Source organism: Sinohyriopsis cumingii, chromosome 8, assembly GCF_028554795.1.
Source record: "Sinohyriopsis cumingii isolate HCF-2022 chromosome 8, ASM2855479v2, whole genome shotgun sequence".
NCBI lineage: Eukaryota > Metazoa > Mollusca > Bivalvia > Unionida > Unionidae > Sinohyriopsis > Sinohyriopsis cumingii.
The window spans coordinates 88,756,804-88,783,132 of NC_142968.1; the positions used below are offsets into that span (position 1 = coordinate 88,756,804).

A 26,329-nucleotide genomic window follows, 5' to 3' on the forward strand; every position below is an offset into this window, starting at 1 on the left:
GTACAAAAAATTTATTTTTAACATTATAAAATTAATTTTGTCATTCAGGATGCTCCTAACAACTGAAAATCCTGTGAACACTGTACACATATGTTTGTTCAAACAGTCATTTATATAGCTTTCTCTAGAAACTTTCTCATCAATTATTATTTGTGAACACCTCACAGTCTCATTCAGCATATTTTACTGGATGGAACTTTACAGCTGCACCCTTCCTTGTTTACTGTTAGTATGTTGATGCAAGGAAGCTAAACCCACTGTTTAATCATCGACAGATAATAATAATAATAATAATAATAATAATAATGATTTATCACAAAAGAAAATGCTCTATGCTATACATTGGATTAGATGATAACTTTACAAATCTATCATTCTCATATTAAAATTGTGCATCATGTCTTAATTATTTACGAACATGATGAGAGAGTCACATACTTAAAAAACTGACTTTCAGGTGAAGAATACTCCTTGAATGGATCAGGTTTAGACTGCTGCAGCCCAGTCCTAACAAAAGATGAAATTCAAATATCAACAAAGATTTATATCCTCCACAACTAAAGACCACTCCCACAATATCAACCACACTTATTAAGTCCTATTTACTACGTATACAGGCATAGTGATTATCCAAAGTAAGTATTAGCTTTCAAAAAAGCTTGAAGGCTTTGCTATATTCAATTCACTGTATTGTTTTGAAAGAAAGAATGTTTTAAAAGATTTTAGTGGCTTATATTACATCCATATCTTTAGACAGGTAATCTTCACTTTAAAAACTTTCAAAAATATCTCTCTGAATAATCAATCAAAAGCTTCTTTCATTAAGATGGAATACTTTTTAGTATTGTCATTATTGTCTCTTCCTTTTTATCACGAGTTAAGTATATTTAGTTTGCTGCACTGGTAAATATTCTTCTCTGCTTCTTCAAAGCCTTTGAAAATGGGTCTATATGAGCCTTTGTATCTGAATATTCATCAATTTATTCACTGTTTCTGATGTTAAGATGTGTGAATTCTGTTTTATGAATTAAATCCCCTCACAATCTGCTCTTTGTAAAGAGAGAAAAGCTGCATTTTTGCCCAATTTAGACAAATTAGAGAACTAGTCTTCATGATATCCAAACACATTTTTCCACAATTCAACCATGTTGTTCTTGGGATATTGCTATTGTAGGATCGCATTTTATGCATGGCAGTATGCAACCAAGGTTGAAGCCTTCAAACATAGGTTAACCATTTTCATTACTGTGTGGTTTATCTTTTGTATGTTCTCGACAGAAAACACATAGCATCTCTCCTATTTTGTGTTCTTTCTAAAAACCGATTGTATGTAATCAACCATGTGTCTCTGAATTTCAGTTCCTTTCTTTTCTTTTCACAGCCTCTGGATCCACATGCTGTGGATGATCTTACTCTACAGAAATCGGCTATCTGCCATTTCAACATTCATCAAACTTACTGCTTGTTACTCTTTATACAATTCTGTTATGGCTGATCAATGGATCAATTTGTTATACCCCTCTAGGTGGCGATTTAGTCAGAACCTCTCAAAAGTTTCTGCAAAACGTTTGCAGCAGATCTCAATCATACAGATCTTTGAATTCAACCACTAAATCTACCTTGGCAGAACTAGACTGAGATCATCAGCAAAATGGATGACCAGTACTGAATTTGACATACCGTTATTTTCCATTTTTGGCTTTAATAAAAATGAAATGCAAGGAAAAACAGCATGCACTGGGTACAACAAAATTGCAGGAACCACAAATAATCTGAATGACCTTTCCCCCATTGGTTTTAAGAAGTTGCATGAATAGTGATTTTTTCCCTAAGTCTATGTATTATATCTGATCCTGCATCAAGATGATAACAATTACAAAGGACAAATATACGCAGGAACAGAGACTCAAGGAATTACAACAATATCTTTGCAAGCAAAACCACCCAGAACAAATTATCAGTCAAGGAATACTGAGTTCAAAAAGAAACAACTGTGATAATTTTAACCTACCATCCAATAGAATTCCTGTAATTACAACTTATAATAGCACATGGAAGTCTAATATCTTCTAAATGGTATGTGTTTGTGTGCGTGATTTGGATTTTTTAACATATCTTCAACAATATTTCAGTATTCTGTATAGATTATTTATAATGAGGAATTATTGAACCACTGATACAAATATTCTTAAGTATTCATATTTGTTAATTAATACAAGTCTTAACATATACAGTGTGCAAAACATTAATAATATAAAAATATATAAATAATCTTGAGGTATGCAAACAAAAACAAGAAGCTAAAGTGGCCTCATATTGCTCAGCTGCCTGACATCTGCCTAACAGACCTATGCAAGAGCAACTGACCAAGAAATATGGATCAGCAAGATGTTTTGTTAAAAAAAAATTCCATCACTATTCACTACTTACTTTATTAAAAGAAATATTCCAAAGTTTCTCTAGTTTTCTATCAAATTCCATATTTTATGTCAGAACTGCATCATTTGTCAAATATTGAAAGATTCTACACCATGAATCTTAGTATCAGAGTTGATCTGATCAGACTCAGCAATTTTTGGGGATAAGTTGTGTATGTAAAGATTTTGTCCACTTTTAATGTTACATTAGCATCATCTTTACAAACTTGGTCAAATTCAGTTGCACAGATTTTGAGAAGTAATTTTTGTAATGTTTTTATTTTAATTAATAATGGTCTTTTTATGTCAGATCATCTTCACTGGTATTGATTTCTATTGAATTATTTGCAAAGAATCAAAAGGCCTTCATTCCAGGAAGTTTTATGTAGAATCTGAACAGATTCCATTCACTGAATTTGGTGAAAAAGTCATTTAAATGTTTGGTTTGAATAATGGCAGCCATATCTTAAGGCAGTTCAACATAATTTCTATAAATCTGAAAGCCCTTAATGTCAGGATGCTTTTGGTCAAATTTAGTCACATTCTTTTGATTGGGTTTCAGTAAGATGGCATTTATGGTTTTTTCTACTGTTTGTAATGGTAGCTATATTTGATGATGGATGAGCATTATTTCAACAAATTTTGAAAGGCGTTTAATCCAGGATGATATCCATCAACTTTGTTCAAATTGATCTGATATGTTCTTTTCCTAAGTCTTTTTAATTATTTTATCCTTTTAATAATGGTGGACACATTTAATGGTGAACTAGCATCACTGGAACAATTCTGAAACTGCTTAGTCGTGTTGATTTCTTTCAAATCTTTACTGTGATTATTGTGAAATTGTAAGTAACAACTGTGAACAGACAATGCACATGACATAATAGATCATACCATAAAATCACTTGGTCTTACAGCCTGGTGACCAAAATCTAGTCAGTTTATAACAGACAGACAAAGGGCCGGAAAAAGGATGATCACACGAAATGAAGACTTGCCCCTATAGATCAATTTCGGGCAAAGTAATGTATCTCAATGGAGTGAAAGTGCATCTGAGACATTGAGGATAGGATCTATTCCAGGACTGATAAGTTAGAGGTAAACTCCCACCCATTTGAAGAAAAGGGGCAATTTCCTAAATATAAGAGTGGCCTAATGACAACAATGGTAGGATCTGAAAATATCATGCATGATGTTTGAGTATTAAGTTGATTTTTCATCATGTTTTGTCGAGGAATTAGTGTGTGTATGTGATTTGGTTTTATAACATAGCTTTAACAATTTTTCAGACATATCACTATAATGTCTGCAGTGTGGCAGTTTATAGTGATGTCTAGCACTGGGGCATCATGCCACAGACATGTAGCATTATGTCCAACCCAGTCACATTATCCTGACACCAGGCTGACCAGTCCTAACACTAACCTCTTAATGCTGAGTGCCAAGCAAGGCAACTGTTAATACCATTTTTATAAGTCTTTGGTATGACTCAACCGGGGATCAAACCCACGACCTCCCTCATCCTAGGTGGACTCTCTAACCAGAGCAGTCTCTAGGAATTAGTGTGAATTCCATAATCACATTGTAAAAAAGACCGTGAGGCATGTGGCTTTGAGTCCATGAAATATGTTGGTTAATATGAACATCATTATCCTAACCATCAGTAAGATTGATACAAAATGTCTATGTGGATATGCAGTTACCATAGGTAAGACTGATACAAAATGTCCATGTGGATATGCAGCCATCATAACTAAGACTGATACAAAATGTCTATGTGGATATGCTGCCACCATAACTAAGATTGATACAAAATGTCTATGTGGATATGCAGTTACCATAGCTAAGACTGATACAAAATGTCTATGTGAATATGCAGTTACCATAGCTAAGACTGATACAAAATGTCCATGTGGATATGCAGCCACCATAACTAAGACTGATACAAAATGTCTATGTGAATATGCTGCCACCATAACTAAGATTGATACAAAATGTCTATGTGGATATGCAACCACTATAACTAAGACTGATACAAAATGTCCATGTGGATATGCAGTTACCATAGCTAAGACTGATACAAAATGTCCATGTGGATATGCAGCCATCATAACTAAGATTGATACAAAATGTCTATGTGGATATGCAACCACTATAACTAAGACTGATACAAAATGTTTATGTGGATATGCAGTTACCATAGCTAAGACTGATACAAAATGTCCATGTGGATATGCAGCCATCATAACTAAGACTGATACAAAATGTCTATGTGGATATGCAGCCATCATAACTAAGACTGATACAAAATGTCTATGTAGATATGCTGCCACCATAACTAGGACTGATACAAAATGTCTATGTGGATATGCAGCCATCATAACTAAGACTGATACAAAATGTCTATGTAGATATGCTGCCACCATAACTAGGACTGATACAAAATGTCTATGTGAATATGCAGCCACCATAACTAAGACTGATACAAAATGTATATGTGAATATGCTGCCACCATAACTAAGATTGATACAAAATGTCTATGTGGATATGCAACCACTATAACTGAGACTGATACAAAATGTCCACGTGGATATGCAGCCATGACAAATAAAATTATATAATATCCACTTACATAAATTTGTCATCCTGCTGTTTTGAGACACATTCAGGTGTGTTCCAGGCATTGTCACAGAGTCCCCATGGGTAGGGTTCCTGGATAATGGAAATGGCAGCATACATGGCATAGTGAGAGATGAGTGGAGCCATGTACACACATGTCAGGAACAAATGAACCAGGAGAGCTATTCCAACACCTAAAATACATGGAATTTTATTAGTAAAAACATGATCTGTGCCAATATGATTTGATAACTTCAAAAATGTAGAGCCTTCCCATGCACATATGGACCTGATTATATATCCTCATCTTCTTTGGAATTGTGTGGAATTGTGCAGAATTGTGTGGAATTGCCCCCTCCCCCCCCATGCAGAACATGTATATCTCACATCACATTTACTGTTATTGTATGATGTGATGTCAAATTATATTTAAATCCATACTAACACATTTCCATAATATAATGAAATAAATTGTAGCACTGTCTTGCAATTTTTTAATTAGGCAGATATTTGGCAATGTGATGTCACATCTTCATATTTGCTTTGTTGTTGTTGTTGTGGGGTTTAACATCATTTTTCAGCACACAATAGGCTATGCATGGCGGTCATTATTAATGGTGGAGGAAGAACCCGGGAAAACCCCGGGAAGAACTACCAACCCACGAGAAGCTTCATATTTGCAATGAATGCTCCTGTATAAACAATCTTCAACACTCCTAATGATGAAAATATGAAAAGTTTTAAGCCAGTGTTCTGTTGTTCAAAGGCTATTTATAAACCAATATGATTATGTGCACTGATAATGCTTTTTGTAATTAGAAATGTAACAGAAACTCACAAAATGAAATGCATTTTGTCTCCTGTTTGCTGTGATGAGGTCACCAAAAGTATACAATGATGAAGTCTGAATGTGACCCATAACTGCAGCGTTACTAGGTAGGCATGGAAACCAACAGAGTTTAATGTGTCTATTTCAAAGGGCACTGGAGTACAAGTGCAGAAAAGGGGAAGAAATTGATCATTGTCCTTAACCTTAAGTATAAAATAATGACTGATATATGAGATGCTGTCAAATAGAAAAATGTAAGTGAACAGTTTCATATCATACCTGATCGTACAACAGATTTTACATATAAACCAGAAACAAAAGCCACCATGGAATATACACATGACATACACCATAAAGACATACACCCAAATGAGGAATGTCTTCAAGAGATAATATACAAGCATATCAAATTTCATTCATATTTTAAGCAAGCCATATGTTAGCAGAGGGAAAATTGTTACTAAAACTTAAACTTGTTAGTTGTTGAGGGAGAGGTGAACAGTCTATCAAAATATTTTAGCATATCTTTAGCCATATTATCTTATCAATATAAAATATAGCAATTGTTTGCTAAGAGATGAAAATATAAAGTTTTGGTAACAATTTTACCCCACCCAAACAAGGACAATGATTTCAACTTCCATACTACATCATGTAAAAAATTACAAAATAAACTGTGGCTGCTTTCCTCCAATACCTGGGATTCTCAAACTAAAAATAACACAAACAGCCACCAACTGTGATGGATTTTAATGTCAAATTATTGATGAAAAATTTATATAACAAATATCCCCAAGTCACCATGCTCACTTGTTTGTATTTCATTCTTAGAAACACAGTATTTATGAAACATTTTCAATTAACATCCCATCCCAGTTACAAATTTTCATAACTGTAGTTGTTTGCATTACATCTTAAATAATACATATATTTTACATAATACATATATCTTACATAATACATATATCTTACATAATACATATATCTTACATACATACATGTATTTTACATAATACATACATCTTACATAATACATATATTTTACATAATACATATATCTTACATACATACATGTATTTTACATAATACATACATCTTACATAATACATATATCTTACATACATACATGTATTTTACATAATACATACATCTTACATAATACATATATTTTACATAATACATATATCTTACATACATACATGTATTTTACATAATACATACATCTTACATAATACATATATCTTACATACATACATGTATTTTACATAATACATACATCTTACATACATACATCTTACATAATACATATATTTTACATAATACATACATCTTACATAATACATATATCTTACATTCATACATCTTGCATAATACATATATCTTACATACATACATCTTACATAATACATATATTTTACATAATACATATATCTTACATAATACATATATCTTACATACATACATGTATTTTACATAATACATACATCTTACATAATACATATATTTTACATAATACATGTATCTTACATACATACATGTATTTTACATAATACATACATCTTACATAATACATATATCTTACATACATACATGTATTTTACATAATACATACATCTTACATACATACATCTTACATAATACATATATTTTACATAATACATACATCTTACATAATACATATATCTTACATTCATACATCTTGCATAATACATATATCTTACATACATACATCTTACATAATACATATATTTTACATAATACATACATCTTACATAATACATATATCTTACATTCATACATCTTACATAATACCTATATCTTACATACATACATCTTACATAATACATATATCTTACATGCATACATCTTACATTATATATATATATATATATATATATATATATATATATATATATATATATATATATATATATATATATATATATATATATATATCTTACATAATACATATATCTTACATACATACATCTTACAATATATATATATATATATATATATCTTACATACATACATCTTACATAATACATATATCTTACATACATACATATATCTTACATATATACATCTTACATACATACATCTTAAATAATACATATATCTTACATACATACAGTGTATATAACATGGTAGTTGGGAGCCATAGAACCTGACCACGCTATAGACCGAACTGTGTTATAAGCAACCTGGTTGTTGTTGTTGTTGTTGTTGTGGGGTTTAACGCCATTTTTCAGCACACGATAGGCTATACATGGCAGCCAGTATTAATGGTGGAGGAAGAACCCGGGAAAACACCGGAAAGAACCACCAACCCACGAGAAGCTACTGGCAAGCTTTCTCACATACCCACATTGGCTGAATCCTAGACTCGAACCGCCACAGACAGAGGTGAGATGGCAGTGATCCGTAACGAAAAGCGCTTTAGACCACTCGGCCACTCGGGGCCCCATAAGCAACCTGGTCATTTAGCTGATGAAAATTACGCATGTACCCAAAAAAATACGGGGAGGGGGTGTAGGTAATAAATGCGGACAGTAAAATACGTGCTTCATCAACACAGTTACCATCTTAAATCAATGCATATTAAATGAGAAATGAGAAATACACCTGTAGTGAAAACAGAGAAGACATATATAATAGTTTACTTTATTTAATGAACCACGAATTGGTACATATATATGCGAATACTGTTTATATATACATGTCTAATGTATAGCATAAATAGTATCAACACCGTGTACTCACCTGCGAACCTCATCATATACATTGAATCCACAATACAAGTGATTCCATCGAAAATATGCATACACACAGCTTTAAAATATTCAATAATTTTGTCACAGGTCATATTGGTCTGAATTCAGTGGAAAAATATAGCACAATCATGAAACGAATGATGAAGCACATTTACTTTTCAGTACATCCCAAGTTGGTAAAAGTTAGTTTACTTTTAAGCCAACGTTGGTAGCGTTCGTAAGCATAACCATTTTCTCTACAAAAAGAAAACTTTCATGGCACAGACAACGTGTTCCAGTCACGTTGGAACATGCAAAAATCCATCAGATTCCATCACTTTCATTTAAGTTTGGTACTGACTTCCTTTGATGAAAAGTTTTTTGTTTTTATTGAAAGATTGTAGTTGGCTTTCTTTGATGAAGGGTGCATCCGTTATTTAAGTCACCACTAAAGGACAGCTTTGGAGAACCAAACAAATGCCCATTTCTTATTGCGGCAGCAACATCAAATAATTGTATTGCATGATTGACTGATTTTTTTTCTCCATTTAATGAGTAAGTTTTTTTTATAACAATCAGTGCTTCAAAGGTAATCTGTTTCCTTTGAAATTTCAACAAACTATTTTATCTGGGTACATTTTTAAAAAGGAATTGGTAGTCGTTTGGACTATTCTAGTTACTGTCCCTCCATGCCTTTTGAATAAACCAAGAAGTAAGATTTAGATTGTTTTTCTTCTTTTTCTTTTCTTTTACATTTGTGGTAGCAGCATGATGCTGCCTTCCATGCATGCGTCTGAAAATTAACACAGGGTCAACGAACAATAGAGATGCAGGTGTTCAAGTTTGATGACAGGGATTATTACAGAAAATGTGAGTGTTCTGAAGGATTTAATTCAGAGTGAAAAGAAGAGGAATTTTAATTACCATCCACATACATATGTCAGTCTTTGTAAATATATTAATTATGGGCGAGCGGCCGAAAATCCGATGAAAGATAGATTACGAGATAATACCTCGTCCGGTTGATCTCCATTACCAGAAATGTCAACAACAAAAAAGCGGATATTTCACAACATACAGTATTGATGCTAGATGTCACAATAAGCGGATTATAATATAACAATGCACTGTTTAGATGGTTTGTCATTATGGACAAACAATTTGTTTACGTAACAATATATAAATTTCAGTGCATTTTATATCCAGTTTGCGGCTTCCTTTCATGTGGCCTCTGAATTTCTGCACTCCAAACCAATGGTTGTATATCAAAGATTAAACAGCCAACAACGTCGCCAATAAAAAAAAATTCCACATGGTAATGTTTTGCTGCCAATAAGGAAAAACAATCCAAATTTGCGACATTGGCGAAGACCTACGCGATCCCAGAAAAACTTTTCATGTGTCATTTTTCGTACTTTTAAGAAGAAAAACTACTTTTTCGTCTACGAGAAAAATATACATAAAATTTCAGAAGCCACGAATACGATCGTCTTGTATTATTCATACACGATCTCTTCCCCAAAATGATAATAAAGCTTTTTATATTTTTTTTCGTACTTTTAAGAAAGATTTTTTTTTGTACAAGAAAAATACATGTATATGAAATTTTGGGAGCCACACCACGACCACGTTATATCCAAATTCGTGTTATAACGGAGCACACTATAGTGGGGTCACACTGCACATCTCACATAATATATATATATATCTTACATACATACCTGTTACATAATATATATATCTTACATACATACATCTTACATATATATATATATATATATATATATATATATATATATATATATATATATATATATATATTACATACATACATCTTACATTATAATAAACTTTTAGTGGGCATAAAAAGTTCATTTAAAAAAATGAGTATGCTTCCTACAATTGTGTAAATTCTTTTTTTTGATAGAAATCAAAATTATGGCCTATTTTATTTCATTTCCTTTTGAAGTTTTTTAACTGATGATTGGAAGTTCTAAAAGGAAAAATACTGGAGATCAATCATGAATCTGACTGCCCAATTCTCTTACCTTTAAAAATAGGAAAATATGTTGCCAGCAGACCTACTATTCCCCTCTGTTCATGGTTGCCCAATTTGAGCTGGATAAAGATTGGAGGGACACAAAGGAGAAACAGAAACACATACAGTGCCAGTAAAGTCATGCCTGAAAAACAAAAATAATACATGTCATATGCGGATATTTCTACTGTAAAGAAACGCAAGTTACGTGTACTAGTAGCTATGGATCCAGACTGACCTTGACCTATGGGCTCTAATGATGTCTACGCTTCACATATTTGGATCAAAGAATATAAAAACAAACATAAGGAAAATGACAAACCAACTTGCAGGTCTCAAGTCAGGTTTAGCTGTAACAATGGTTGCTGATGATGTCTGGCTTCCTAAAAATTATTCCTGTCAATCTATTCACAATATATGAATGTGGCAGATGATCCTGTCAAAAGAGTTACTTTCACTGAGATTATGTATTGGTTAAGTGAGTACCAATATGCTGAGCATGTAACAAATGGAAAACTGAAAATAAAATAATAAAGTTTCTAATTTCCATCAACTTTATTCATTCATCCATTATTCTAATGTACAAACAGTTTTCTACAGAACCAGTGGGGCCCAGAGTGGCTGAGTGGTCTAAAGCACTATCCGTTATGGATCATTGCCATCTCACCTCTGTCTGCATGGGTTCGAATCTTGGATTCAGCCAATGTCGGTATGTGAGAAAGCCTGCCAGTAGCTTCTCGTGGGTCAGTGTTTCTTTCCGGGGTTTTCCAGGTTCTTCTTCCACCATTAACACTGGCTGCCATGTATAGCCTATCATGTGCTAAAAAATGGTGTTAAACCCGATAACAACAACTACAGAGCCAATGGTGTGTCATCTGCATACAAGTCATGCTGTATTACAACTGTCTGACATACACATACTGTGACACAAAACTTTCACTCTGTTCACAGATGACAATGTCACCCTCGTAAAATGATGCCTATGTCTTACTGTGATAATGTAGGTCACTCAGAGACAAATCTGAAAATAAAAACAATTAACTTATCTAATGACTTTGGTTGTCATGCACATTAGTTGGTATATGATAAATAATTTGACAATGTAATATCCTTGTGTGTCAAATATACATGTAGACATTTTTGTGTGTGCAAAGACAGCAATAACGTGCAAGATTATATATATATATATATATATATATATATATATATATATATATATATATATATATATATATATGTTATAGGAATTAGAACTAAAAAATAAGTAGAAAATATTTTATTAGTTTTTTTCCATTACTTTAAAGTATTCAAAACACACCGAAGCTGAATGATATAACGTTTATTTGTAACATCAGCTTGATCACTCAGCAGGTCAACAACTTCTCCCTTGAAGCTCACACAGAATGTGTTCCAAAAACATAGACCAAGGCATAAGTGAGGGTACGAATTACTGAGGTACTGCACCTCAAAAAAAATTAAGAAAGGGACAGACATCAAAAGTGGGTGGGTGTGAGGTAAATAGTCAAAAACTCATTTTATAAGCTCTCTGTGAATAATTGTCAATAGATACCCTTTTCTAATGAAGCTGATTTTTCACTTTTATGCATAAATTGCCCTATGTTCAAGATAATGCACCTGTGAAACATCGTTAAAAACAGTACTCCTTTATGTTTCTGTATCTATCTGATGTGTACCAGTGAAAGCATTATATTACCTGACAGTTTTTTGCATATAAATGTGGATACATTCTGATGTCATTGCTGATTCAGAACTAGATTTTATATTTTTCAAAAAGAGGGATATATATTTTAAGAAATAACGATGTTTGAATACGATTTTCTGTTGTTCAAGCAGAAAAATTCTGACTGATTTAACTGCTAGAAAATGTAAACCTCTAAGCACCAATTTGGGAATATTAAGTTCAGAGCAAACTTTGGATCTCCCTTTTCCATAGTAACCATATCTATGAAACTAGATACTTTATGTAACTAACAAACTATTTAAATCAGTGTATGACTGGTTAACAGAAATGAGTAAACTGACACATTAGCATGACTGCTCTTACAGAGATAGGATCTGCATATGTTTTAACTTCCGCCCCCTTTAACATGATTTGACACAAAAGATATAATTAGATGATAATACAAAGCTGGTATACATTAAACTGATTGTAACAAACACTTCCCTAAGTCTCAGATCAAAAGACAGTTGGCATTTAATTTGGTTCACATGTCTGAATACATTAGGATGCATCCCATTTATGATGATTACACTGAAACTGGATTAAGAGTTTAAACTGAAACACAAATTTCACTGGTATTTACTTATTTTCACTCATAAATATTTCATCCTACATTTACACTTTTCATTGTATTGAGAACTCTGTTTTGAAAGAGAAAATTTAACAAAAATGTATGACTTCTTACTAAAAACATTTCTAATTTCATGATCCTGATTCAAAACTTCTGGGTACTACACTTCATTTTTAATGATAAAACAAGCTTTATGTCAGGCTTTTATTTATAATTTTGATCATACTTTATCCAGATTCAGCATGTGGGGCTCATTATTGTGGGTATATTTCATACAAAATAAAGGGATCCACACTTGCCCTCACATTATAAGCAGGTTCATGAGTTACTCGAGCAAGTTAAAATGAGGAGTGGTGTAGCTGGCTATGTGTACACTGAAATATACAATGGATAAAAATACAGGTTTTGTAAATATTATATCTCTAATCAAGAATCAGACATAATCTATGAATAAGTTGATCAAGAAACCACAATTGGGTGAACAATTCTCAAGCCTTCATTTATTTTTAAAAATAGGTAAATATTTATGTGACTTGTTCAAATTTGTTGTTACCACTACAAACACTGGTATTGCACCTTACCTGATGGCATGCGGGTAAAGGACATACTAGCTGGGTACAGCGCTATAAATGCTATCTGTAGCAAGTTCCATGGTGCTACTACAGTCTCTGCCATTTTGATTATGTAATAATAAATAATGCACACACTTCAAATCACTGATATAGTTCCTGTAGTTTTCTTCTTAGTCTAGTTAGGTCCATGTCATTCCTGAATGCCTGAAATCATAAAAATCAATATCAGCAGAAACAACAACAATAATAAATAAAGATGGAAATATGTTCACAGAACATAAATGAGCTGCAATCCCATCTTTTACAAAATATGAATTCCTTTGCAAAACTGAATTAACTTATTAACCTCATGTGTCATGAAGTTGTACCCTATTTCTGAGCTCTGTAATACCAACATCAGTTACAATACACCAAAGTGGTCAGTATTAACGAACAGTAGACAGGTGTAGTTCCTCAGTGATGACAATAACATTAGACGTTCAACTTGCATTACAAAATACAGCAGGAACCCCAAAAAATTTGAGACCGGTTTGTGTACAAAAATTACCAGTTTAAAAACTGGAGTTTCTGTCAGGAATTTAGACCTTTTGGTCTCAAATCTAAAGCAGAACAATCTGTACTGCACAAAGACAGGTAAACTTTTGCAAAAAGACAGATAAGTTTGAGATCTGGAGTCAAGAGTGACCAGGACATGAACATCATGGGTCCAATATGATTAAAAGAGAAGTCCAATTTTCACTCTTCTGTACACACATGAGCAAAATAGCCAATCAAAAATGTCTTTTATAAAATCTAAGCATCTGACAAAATGAAAATCTCTCAGAAATAGATGTGTTGGATGCATTCAGTAATGGCATAATTGCAGTTCAAACCCCATTTCAGGTGAAAATCAAGAAAATCCTGAGGTTTGAATGTGTTAAACACAAACTTACCTAATGACAAGAAACAAGGTCACAGTGAATTATTATTAGTACAAATATTTCTTACCTTGCAAACTATTACAGTGTCCTATCAAACAATCAAGCATCGTTTTACAATGGAAGGAGAATTATAAGCAGAGATCACGCATGTTTTTACAAGTTCACTGCTCTTGTGCAGCTACAAGCTGACATCAAGAGATTTGATTTCCTCTCCTCTCCTCCTCCAAATTCAATCCTATCAGTACCCCCTGTCTTTCTGGTACAGCTGACAATGATTGTAATTGCTTTGCAATCAGACTGAAGGCCAGTAATTTGAGTCAGCTCAAGTATCTAGGATATCTAAATATTACACACACTAAAACATGACACTAATTGTAATTCTAGCTTAAAACTAGGAGTGAATTTTCTCCACTCCCCTGTTAACCTGTCTTTGCATGCAGTGCAAGGTTCAACATGGCCAGGTCTATTCCTTTTTATCTCTCCAACTCAAGAGTGAGAATGAGGTCTGAATGGCAAATTAACTTTCCTTGTTACTAATTGTACCTCAGCAACACTGTATATGTGTCACCCAAACAAGATCTGAACTTGGAAGCAATCATTTTCTGCTACAGGAAAATCAATAATCAGGCTCAGAACACTTCCATCCCAGCTCCAGGGAGGAGTTAAATACTGAGCTAATGTTGTAGTGCAGTTCTGTCTATGGGAGAATCAAGAGTTTTATATGACTTTATGGGGTAATTACAGGCCCATTAGCAAAACATGGCCCATGGGCCATTTTTTGTGGCCTGTGCTCATACAAATCAGTTGTATAATTATAATATAATTACTATAATAGATATCATGTTTGGCCCACGAACTTAACATATAATGTTCTTGAGCACAGTGTTGAAAATGTTGGATTACCCTCATCTTCACTAGCAACTTAGGTTCTGATATGATAAACCTATGTACACCTTGGCAGACCGACATATATATTGGTACTTTAAACTAACGACATCTTTTGGATTTCATGAGTTGCCTCTCTTAGTATGTAAAGCCAACTATGCATCGTCCATCAACCAAAAATGGTGGAGGCAACTGACCTTAAATGGATACATTGTAAGTTTAACATCGAAAGTATAACTATGTACCAGGGGGAAGCAATTACAGGTTTATTTGAGTGAAAGGTACTTGTGCAGAAAAAGACCAGCAGTGGTAAATTCTTATCAATCAGACCATTCAAGCTGTGTGCTCCCCTCGTCTCGATCATATTGGAATAGAGTTCAAAACAGAACAACTTAATTTTTATTAGATGCAGTGGCTTGCTGCCACATCCAATGAAATTCACAGATCCAAAGCACAGAAATATCTGCTCGATACACCAAGGTGTTGATAGGGTTATCACATCAGAACCTTGGCTAGCAAAGACTGGATCACCCTGTACTAGGCTACAATATCCCAAGGTAGTCCACTTCTATAAAATCAACTAATGCCTGGGCAGCACCATTTTCATTTAGGACCAGACAGGTCTTGGGATGAATGTGTGTGTAAGGACATAGCAATAATCCAAGTAGTTTAGTATAGCAATAATCCAAGTAGTTTAGTGTAGCAATAATCTAAGTAGTTTAGCATAGCAATAATCTAAGAAGTTTAGTATAGCAATAATCTAAGTAGTTTAGTGTAGCAATAATCTAAGTAGTTTAGTGTAGCAATAATCTAAGTAGTTAAGTTTAGCAATAATCCAAGTAGTTTAGTATAGCAATAATCTAAGTAGTTTAGTGTAGCAATAATCCACGTAGTTTAGTGTAGCAATAATCTAAGTAGTTTAGTGTAGCAATAATCCAAGTAGTTTAGTGTAGCAATAATCTAAGTAGTTTAGTATAGCAATAATCTAATTAGTTTAGTGTAGCAATAATCTAAGTAGTTTAGTGTAGCAATAATCTAAGTAGTTAAGTTTAGCAATAATCCAAGTAGTTTAGTATAGCAATAATCTAAGTAGTTTAGTGTAGCAATAATCCACGTAGTTTAGTGTAGCAATAATCTAAGTAGTTTAGTGTAGCAATAATCCAAGTAGTTTAGTGTAGCAATAATCTAAGTAGTTTAGTATAGCAATAATCTAAGTAGTTTAGTGTAGCAATAATCTAAGTAGTTTAGTGTAGCAATAATCTAAGTAGTTTAGTGTAGCAATAATCTAAGTAGTTTAGTATAGCAATAATCTAAGTAGTTTAGTACAGCAATAATCTAAGTAGTTTAGTACAGCAATAATCTAAGTAGTTTAGTTTAGCAATAATCTAATTAGTTTAGTGTAGCAATAATCCAAGTAGTTTAGTGTAGCAATAATCTAATTAGTTTAGTGTAGCAATAATCTAAGTAGTTTAGTGTAGCACTAATCCAAGTACTTTAACAAAAGTAGTAATAACAAAGCATCTACTAATGAATGGACAGACGGACAAATTATTATGAATGACACCCAACAGGCCATCTTGTAGGCTCTTCTGTTCTGTGATCATTAGCGCCAAAAATGTCTCAGTACAAGTTGCAAATTTTTATGGAATCAGTGATTAAATACATGATGATACAAACTGGCAATCTGTACATAAGCATAAGGCCAAAATCACATGACACCCTTTACCTAAAATATTGTTGGTCTTCAACCAAACAATAAATATGTTATCCGCAACCAATTTGTCAAATCTGTATATATGCCATTAGAAAAAATATGTTAAAATTTATACTGGACAGAAACTAATTGTTGAACAGGAGATTTCTGGGGTGCCTAAATTTTGAGAAGTAATACATTTTTGCTCGGAATGGCCAACATTCTATGTATTTCTCTTAAATGTTTACTATCTTAACTTGAATAATGAGTTTGATGGAAGCCTCCAAACCTCATGTGAACCAAGAAACATCTGAATGTTTAATAAAACTTTATGATATCATTCAAAACAAATACTGGATGATTTTGAACATTATGCATGCAGCAAAAGTAAAACCAAATGGAAGACATTATAAATCTCCAAACTGGTAGTTGAGGATTTACACCTGAAATTTCTTTTCATGCTCGTATGCCTTGATGTACAACAATCACAATTCATGTTCTGCAGACCAAAGTGGTCAACAAATTAGCATAAAACTAAACTCAGTTCATTTGTAATACAGAAGTGATAACAACTTAAACAAGAGACCCTTGAAAGGAATGGTTGCTCTGATGGCAAAAAAGAATTCCCCGGAATCCATGTCCCTTTCCTTTCAACTGTTGCGAAATGAAAATATTTTCATATTCTCAAGAACTTCCAAAATACTATATTTGGTTACAACAATTTTTTTTCTTTAAGTCTCCGTTAGTAAGCTCATATGATACAAGTATATGCTTTAGAAAATTCTTTGTCAAGGAATTTTACCTTGAACCTGATATCATAGATAGAAAATCAATGAACCTGTCTTGGACAATGTTAAGAAATTCCCACATGCTAAGTTAGGATAAATCTATAACAGATATTTTTGAGCAAATAAACAAAGTTAGTGAAGTGGCATAATTCGAGATATTCCATTCATGCATGTTTGAGTTAACATGCACACAAGCCAGGACAGCAAAAACTCTTTGACCACAAAACCAATGTGCTGACTATCAAATTATTCACTGGAATATATAAAGACAAAGTTTCATAAATATAACTTTTAAATGTACAAAGAGTCTTCTAAGGAGAAACTATAGTATTTCAAATGAATTTCCAGGGATTCATGACAAGACAATTTCTCCTTTTTAACTGCTAATTGTAACAAAGAAACTATCTTGAGCAATTAAATTTTCAACTAAACACTGCCAGCCATACTGGATTTAAGATTGTCACCATTTTAATTAGGGTGAATGACACAACACCAGAAGACTTTTGGTGAAAATTCCATGCTGATTTTATTATGACTCTATGGTCTTATACTAAGTAACTGAAAAGTGACAAAACCAACAAGTTTTGTAAAATTCAGCAAATAATGTATATCCCTGTAATGCAAAGTGAAAATTTAAAAAGAACTTAGAGCATTGCAAATTAAATCCCAAATAGTCCAAAAAGTAATATAAATAAAGTGCTGAAAGTGTTGCTGTGCTTGTGTCTTGAATCTACTAATATACCACTGACCTAAAGTGTGATGATGTGCTAACTGTCTTCACAATAATATAATCCAATATGTCCTTGTCAGAATTCACTATAATTCCAAATTAATGTTTCTGTCCAAGAATATTCCTGAGCACTTTGTAATACCAGATAATAAAAATTTGAATAAATTATTCCACACAAATAAAAAAACGAACACAATAATACAGATGATTCTGCTTCTGATGTTATTGCAAGATTGAATAATTTTTCAAATAAACAAGATTATATTTAAAAATATGAGATGCAAATGTATAGCCTGGATGTAGATCCAAAATACACTGCTAGAAAACTCTAAGGTGTAAACAGATAAAATCTGTTACTAAAATTATTATTATAAAGAACCTGGGAAATGGCAGGTACAATAAATTCTTTATGGGGATATTCCAATATACTAAACCCAGACCCAAAAAAGCATATTTAACATTAATGATAATGATCCTAATATTTAACCCACACTTCTAGAGAAATATTAAATTTGCATTATTGTTTACAAAATAAGTTTGTGACAAGGTACAAAATGAACTAGATTTTGGACAAATCCAAAATACATTAAAAAACACTAACAAATACAAATTATATATATATAGACACACATATATATATATATGACCATGAATTGAGGAGAATTACTAACAAGATTTTCAATATGTTTATTTTGGCAGCCATCTGTGAGACCAGATTGACAATATTGTTATTCAGGACCAGTTCGATATTATAATTGATCTTCTAATTGAAACCAGATATTGCTAAGACTTTCCATTTAGGAGGAGCAGCATTAGCAAAATTTTCAAGATGGCTGCCATAGTGTCCATACTGGATGTCAGATCAGCACCATTTTCAATTAGTATCAACTAGGTATTATAAATTAACTCTTGTGGTGAAAACCCACTGTTGACATGACTTTTTATCTAGGAGGAAAAGATTTTCAAAGGACCACTGTGGTAGCCATATTGGATGTCAAATGGGCACAATTTTTATTTACAACCAAACAGATGCCAAAAGAAATCTTTGGTGAAAATATCTTGTCAATATGACTTTCACTTCAGGAGTAGCAATAATAGATTTAAGATGACTGCCACAGTGACTACATGAAACATCAGATCAGCACCATTTTCATTTCGAACCAACCAAATGTACAAGAAATCATTTTAGTGAAAAGCCCATACTGATATGACTATCCTTTCAGGAGGTGTAGTGAGTACAAAATTCTCAAGATGGCTGCCATGATGGTCATACTGGATTGTTGCCATCTTTATTTATTAACAACTAGACATAGCTTGAATGCTCACATTAATCAACACATTTTTTATGAACAATATGGTAAAGTGAGAGCGCAAGGTGATCATCACCTCACCCATTCCTGCAGCAACAGACATTGGATGTGTTTTGCAACACAGTCATGGATCCTGAAGTTCAATCTATATTCTAGGGCACCTGCCCTAAGCTGAAAGCTGGGTAATTAATTTAACAACACTTCAGAGACTGAAAAACTTTCAAGCATACATAGTTTTCATTCACCAAAAAAATGTTTGAAATTGTTTTGAGCATGTGTTTACTAAAGGTGAAGGAATGGGCATATCAAATGGTATAAAAGTTGTTATTTCACATTCTAATGGCAGCAACTCAAATGTTAGGGATGCATTAACAAAGCAAAATCCAATAGTTGACAAACTGTATATGCTTGTACAATCAAATATTTAATTTGGTGGCATTCAGTTTCTGGTTTTGATTAAAATTTAAGATAGGGCAACCTGAGCTACTGTATACTGCAGGTGCTTGCTGAATATCCAATATTGTTGCAAATCTTCTCCTCAGTATAAAGCATCAAAGAGCCACAATAAAGTTTAATATAGCATAGTTTTCAAACACCATTTGGGGCACAAAATTAGACTTTTTAATATTTAGGTGAGGGGTGGGCGGATGGGGGAGTGATTTTCTATACAGTTGGGATATATTTGCTTATTTTTTTTTACTTTTACCTCAAGATAAGCTTCTTTCCTTCAATTAATGTAGGGGAGATAATAAGTTATTTTTTTAAATAAATCACAGCAAAGATATTTAATCAAGCTTTCTGACCACCACCCTACAATTAAATGGTCAGTCCCATGTGTCAATTGAAATGAAGTTGATGGAACAAAACCCATCAAAGGCACATAAAGGTTATAAGGCAACGTAAAAACAAATTTACATCAACATATGCTGATTTGTTCCCGAGTCATGCTGGTTACAAGCTACATCCTATGTGAAGATATGAAGTTAAAACTCAAGTGCCGTAGTCTGATCCATACTAAACTTAACAACATAAACCCAAAACTAGCACTTAGAGACAATGTACACACTAAACATAATAATAATAATAATAATAATAATAATAATAATAATAATAAAGTGTGTGTATGTGATTTATATTTTTAATGTAACTTTGACAATTTTTCAGTCATATCACTACCATTTCTGCAGTATGGCAGTTTATAGTGATGTCTAGCACTGGGGCATGATGTCCCACCCAGTCACATTATTCTGACACCAGGCTGACTAGTCTTAACACTACCATCTTAATGCTGAGCACCTAGTGAGGCAGCTGTTAGTCCTATTTTTATAAGTCTTTGGTATGAGCCTGCCAGGGTTTGAACCCATGATCTCCCACATCCAATGTGAATGTTCTAACCACTAGGCCACTGGATCGGTCAATAATAATAAATGATGATGATGATAATAATAATAATAATATAATTAGCTTTAGAACTAGTCTACCTTGCTTCCTAAAGAATATGTTGAACGGTTCCTGAGCTATGCTGGTTAGAAGGATCTACTTTCGTAGAGATTCAAAATTGATAAGTTCAGTGTTATATGAGCTATGACATAGCAACACAAGGTTGTCTTTAAGTGCCACTGCAATTGGAGTAAATTGCCTTGACCAAGACACAACAAGGTAGCCAACCCTAGGTGATCCTAGAGTAAGATTTGAACCCACACCCTTTCAGTTACTGGTCCAGCACATAACCACTGAGCCCCAACAGATCTTAAAATATGCAGAGTGTGCAATTGAGATTTTTAATTGATCCATCAAAACTGAACTATAAAAGATGAGACCTTCAAAAAGGCTATGTACATGTGTCAATTCACCTACGAAATGGCATCCAGTTATATGCAAGGGTTGCACAGCTATGCCAGTTACAAGCAACATCACTAATGAAGATATTACATTGACTGCCAAGGGCCATAACTCTATTTAAACTGGAAATAATTAGACAAAACCTATGCAAGACACTACACACACCTATACAAATAGTTCCTGGACTATTTTGATCACAAGGATTTGGTGTAGTGGAGATGTCATAGTGACTGAAAATAGTAACTCCATTAAAACAGGACATGACAAAGCAAAACCTTTCAAAGGCACATATACATGCAATAAGCAATTCACCTGCCAAATATCTGTGAATGACAACCACAACCCTCGCCTCTGATTCAATACACAGGAATACCAAGAGTCTCCTTGTTAAGCTACATAACATAATACAATGGGGGTGGGGGCAAAGGAATTAGGCGATACTCAAATCTTGCTAATACTTTACCAAAAGAAATAAGTTCCATGGAAGCCTGCCTCCATATGCTCATCTGTATAATCAATGTTGCTGACTTTCAAAAACTTTATTGCAGAACTTGAACCATGGTAAAAGTGACTACATGTACTGTATGTATATCACTGGCCTATGCAGGCGAGACAAAAATAGAAGAAAACCATGTGAAATAAAGAAAACACAGGACACTTTATAGCAATTCACTCAAATACAATGTTTATGGTGATATATTTTCAAGCTAGGATTGGGGATGGGGAATGTTTGGGAAATCGAGTGTAGATGAATTGGGGAACAGTGAAGGAAGACAAGCTAAATATTTTTGAGAAAAATATTTAATGGAGTTACTGAACAGGCAAGTAAAGAAACAATATCTGTAGCTATTCAATTAATGAATGATGTTTTCTTGCAGCTGTAAATATAAAAAAATAGAAACAAATTCTTGACTATTACAAAACATTTAGAGAGGGTTTGCAAACATTTCTGTTCACTACTGAGTCAAAAGTGAGGGTACATGTAGGCTTGCTTTGGGCAACCCTGTCTGCAACAGGTTTCTAGAGTAGGATGGGCTTACTTTTAAGCATGGGAATATAAAAAAAGAAATAGGTAATGGAGTATTAACCAGCTGACACAGCAGTTGTATAATAAGATGAGTTGCTATTTGTTCTACTCATCAAGCGAACTAAAGATAATTTGATGAAATTAGTAGGTCAGTTTATGAAATGAGTGGCTTTCTAAATGTTAAAGGCATATACAATAATTTATTACAATTACTTACATGAGCTTTGGCAATACTGCAAGAGTGAATGTTTCAACTGAATGCAATTACAATTATAATGTAATAAGATGGTGTTGTCAGAAATGTCACTAGGCTTGTTTCGCATAAGCTATCCCACAACAACTAATCACTTGAACACTGGTTATTCAAGTCATTAATTCTGACAAGTATGAACCAAACTTATCACAGACTGAAGTCTAAATTCAGCTAAATCAAGCTGCATACAATGTATACACTAATGTCAATGATACCTGATAAGAACTAGCAACAATTACGACATGCTAATGTGCAATGTACCAGATGGGACTTAGCAAAAATGATTACACGCTAATGTGAATCATACCTTATAGGGATTAACACAAATGATTACATGCTAATGTGCATTATACCAGATAAGAATCAGCACAAATGATTACATGCAAATGTGCATTATACCAGATAAGAATCAGAAAAAATGATTACACGCTAATGTGAATCATACCTTATAGGGATTAGCACAAATGATTACACGCTAATGTGCATTATACCAGATAAGAATCAGCACAAATGATTACATGCAAATGTGCATTATACCAGATAAGAATCAGCAAAAATGATTACACGTTAATGTGAATCACACCGGACAGGAATCAGCAATCTCTACCTGCTAAAAGATCAAACCAGGTCCCTTTGACACAAGCCTTTTCTTTGTAAATAATGAACTTAAAACAAATGTTTCTGAGGACAACTATATGAATATTACTATATTATGACAGCAAAGAAATTATGTAATAGAAGTCAGGATTGAACAAAGTACAGTGGAATAGTGCTCACTTTGCACCTGTACATCCCTTAGTTCAGCACTTGCAACATCAAAGTGGTCAGTAATTTCCTTTAGTTCCAGTTAACATGTACATACCACACTTAGGTTGTCAAGAAAGTCATATGCTGTTGGAATCTGTCAAAATTAATTTAAGTAAAAATAATAAGTTTTAAAAGTTAGTACATGCAAACTCTGAAAACAGACAAGGATACAGAAAAGCCACAAAACAAAAACAGTCCTACTTATAGGCAATAGCAGCATAAACTGCACACACACACACACAGAGTCATCAAGTGACCAATTCTTCAATGTAACAGCAATGCGACATTTACCTCCAAAACAGGGGCCCCAAGTTGCCAAGTGGTCTGAAGCACTCTCCATTACGGATCACTTCCGTCTCACCTCTGTCTGTGTGGGTTCGAGTCTTGGATTCCGCCAATGTTGGTATGTGAGAAAGCTTGCCAGTAGCTTCTCGTGGGTCAGTGGTTCTTTCTGGGGGTTTCCCAGGTTCTTCCTCCACCAATAATACTGGCCACCATGTATAGCCTATCGTGTGCTGGAAAATGGCGTTAAACCCCACAACAACAACCTCCAAAACAACTTGTTGGTGGACTTTACTCTAGCCCTGACCATGCATTTGCATTACAGTAAATGGAATTAACCTGCAATGGCCTGGTATTGCATTCTGGGCAGACTATAATATGTCCCCACAAGAACCTGGTACAGCACCTAGGAGAGGTTATAATATATCCCCAGAAGCACCTGGTACTGCATCCAAGTGAGGATATAATAGGGCACTGGTACTGCATCAAGGGGAGGCTATAATATACCCCACAAGCACCTGGTACTACATCCAGGGGAGGCTATAATATGCCCCACAAGCACCTTGAAGAGCATCCAGTGGAGGCCATAATATACCCCCCACAAGCACCTGGTACAGCATCCAAGGGCATGCTATAAGGTATGTAGAGCATAATTTATGGCTACAGCCACTCCCAGCATTTCAAGAAAGTCAGAGCATAGTTCATGGCTACTGACACTCCCAGCATTTTAAGGTAGGCAGAGCCTAATTTATGGCTACTGACACTCCCAGCATTTTAAGGTAGGCAGAGCCTAATTCATAGCTACTTCCACTCCCAGCATTTCAAGGAAGTCTGAGCATAATTCATGGCTACTGCCACTCCCTGCATTTCAAGGAAGTCAGAGCATAATTCATGGCTACTGCCACTCCCAGCATTTCAAGGAAGTCAGAGCATAGTTCATGGCTACTGACACTCCCAGCATTTTAAGGTAGGCAGAGCATAATTCATGGCTAGTGACACTCCCAGCATTTTCAAGGACAAGGCTGTGCTCTAAGACAAAATCCAGACTTATGTAACTTATGTTACTTTCCAGCAACACCATCAGGTCCAACATAGAGATTCGTCGCTGGTGTGAGATGCAGAAATCTTCAGAGTTTAATGACTTTTGTATCCATAGAAATTCTGCTTTAAGAGTCCTTTTCTTTAAACAGGCTAAAGCATCAACTGCTGCTATGAGGCAATATTTTCGTGCCAAGTAGGTACTGTATATTTCAATACAGTAATGTTAAATCTGAATGATGTGGATCAATACTACATAAAAAATGTTAGTTCCTGAAATTTATATATACATAACAAATGATCAATATTGTACTGATAATAAATCCATTCACACTGACTAAACTTAATGGATAATTATGCATGACAAAAAAACAATAATGATATGATATGGATGCTTGATTCAACAGATGCCTGCTAAAATTGATTATGTAAATGAGATAAACTAGGAATAAAACATTTAAACCAGCAAAATTACAAAAACATAATTACCTTCCAAGAGCTGCTTCAAGATAAACATTTCTTAAGAAACATTAAATATACATGGTAAATGTCATGATGCACAGTGGTTGAATATTTACTTATAGTTCACAAAACAAGAGTCCCTCCATATCCTAATGCTCAACTGGCTAAAAAAAAAACATCAACATAAGACCATTTCTTTCTTTTAAGTCTCGAGTGTTTAACCATCTCTGACATTGAACAGTGATAACATGATTTTCAAATCAGCTGCTGTGGTGAACATAGCGGATGTCCACTTGGCACCATTTTCGATTAGGACCAATAAGGCATCGTAAGAAGTATTCTGGTGGAAACACCATGTTGACCTGACTTTCCGTTGTGGAGGAGCCATGATAACAGGATTTTAAGATGGATGCCATGGTGACCATATTTGATATTAAATTGGTACCATGTCTACTTAGTACCAACAAGATACCATATGAAGTCAATTGGTTAAAGTACAATGTCGGTATGACCAGCCATCTAAAAGAAGTGATAATAACAAGATTTTCAATTTGGCCATTGTGGCGGTCATATCAGATCACTACCATTTTCATTCACGACTAACTAGACATCATAAGATGTTTTTCAGTAATAATAACAATAATAATGACCTAATTTAAGGAGAGTAACACAATTAGCTAAGAACTAATCAACCCTGAGGCCCTCATACAAAGGAATTGAGTTATTTTAGCTGCATCTCTGAAGCCACTGG

The 26,329-nt window shown here is 33.8% G+C and overlaps 1 protein-coding gene across 5 annotated transcripts in view; it reads right to left on the minus strand.

Annotated features, from left to right (window-relative positions):
• The window catches only part of LOC149794098 (sodium- and chloride-dependent glycine transporter 2-like), an 87,540-nt gene that overhangs the window by 41,224 nt on the left and 19,987 nt on the right, over positions 1-26,329 (minus strand). For 3 of the 5 annotated variants that reach the window (XM_089968062.1, XM_089968066.1, XM_089968064.1), the window contains exons 2-5: positions 13,551-13,745; positions 10,668-10,802; positions 5,051-5,231; positions 439-507 (exon numbers count right to left, since the gene is read on the minus strand). In XM_089968062.1, the coding sequence (XP_089824188.1) occupies positions 439-507; positions 5,051-5,231; positions 10,668-10,802; positions 13,551-13,644 (479 nt within the window). In that variant the 5' untranslated portion in view covers positions 13,645-13,745. Of the gene's footprint in view, positions 1-438; positions 508-5,050; positions 5,232-10,667; positions 10,803-13,550; positions 13,746-14,528; positions 14,718-23,766; positions 23,789-26,329 lie in introns of those variants that run through there. The other 2 variants (XM_089968065.1, XM_089968063.1) reach the window with 2 other exon arrangements.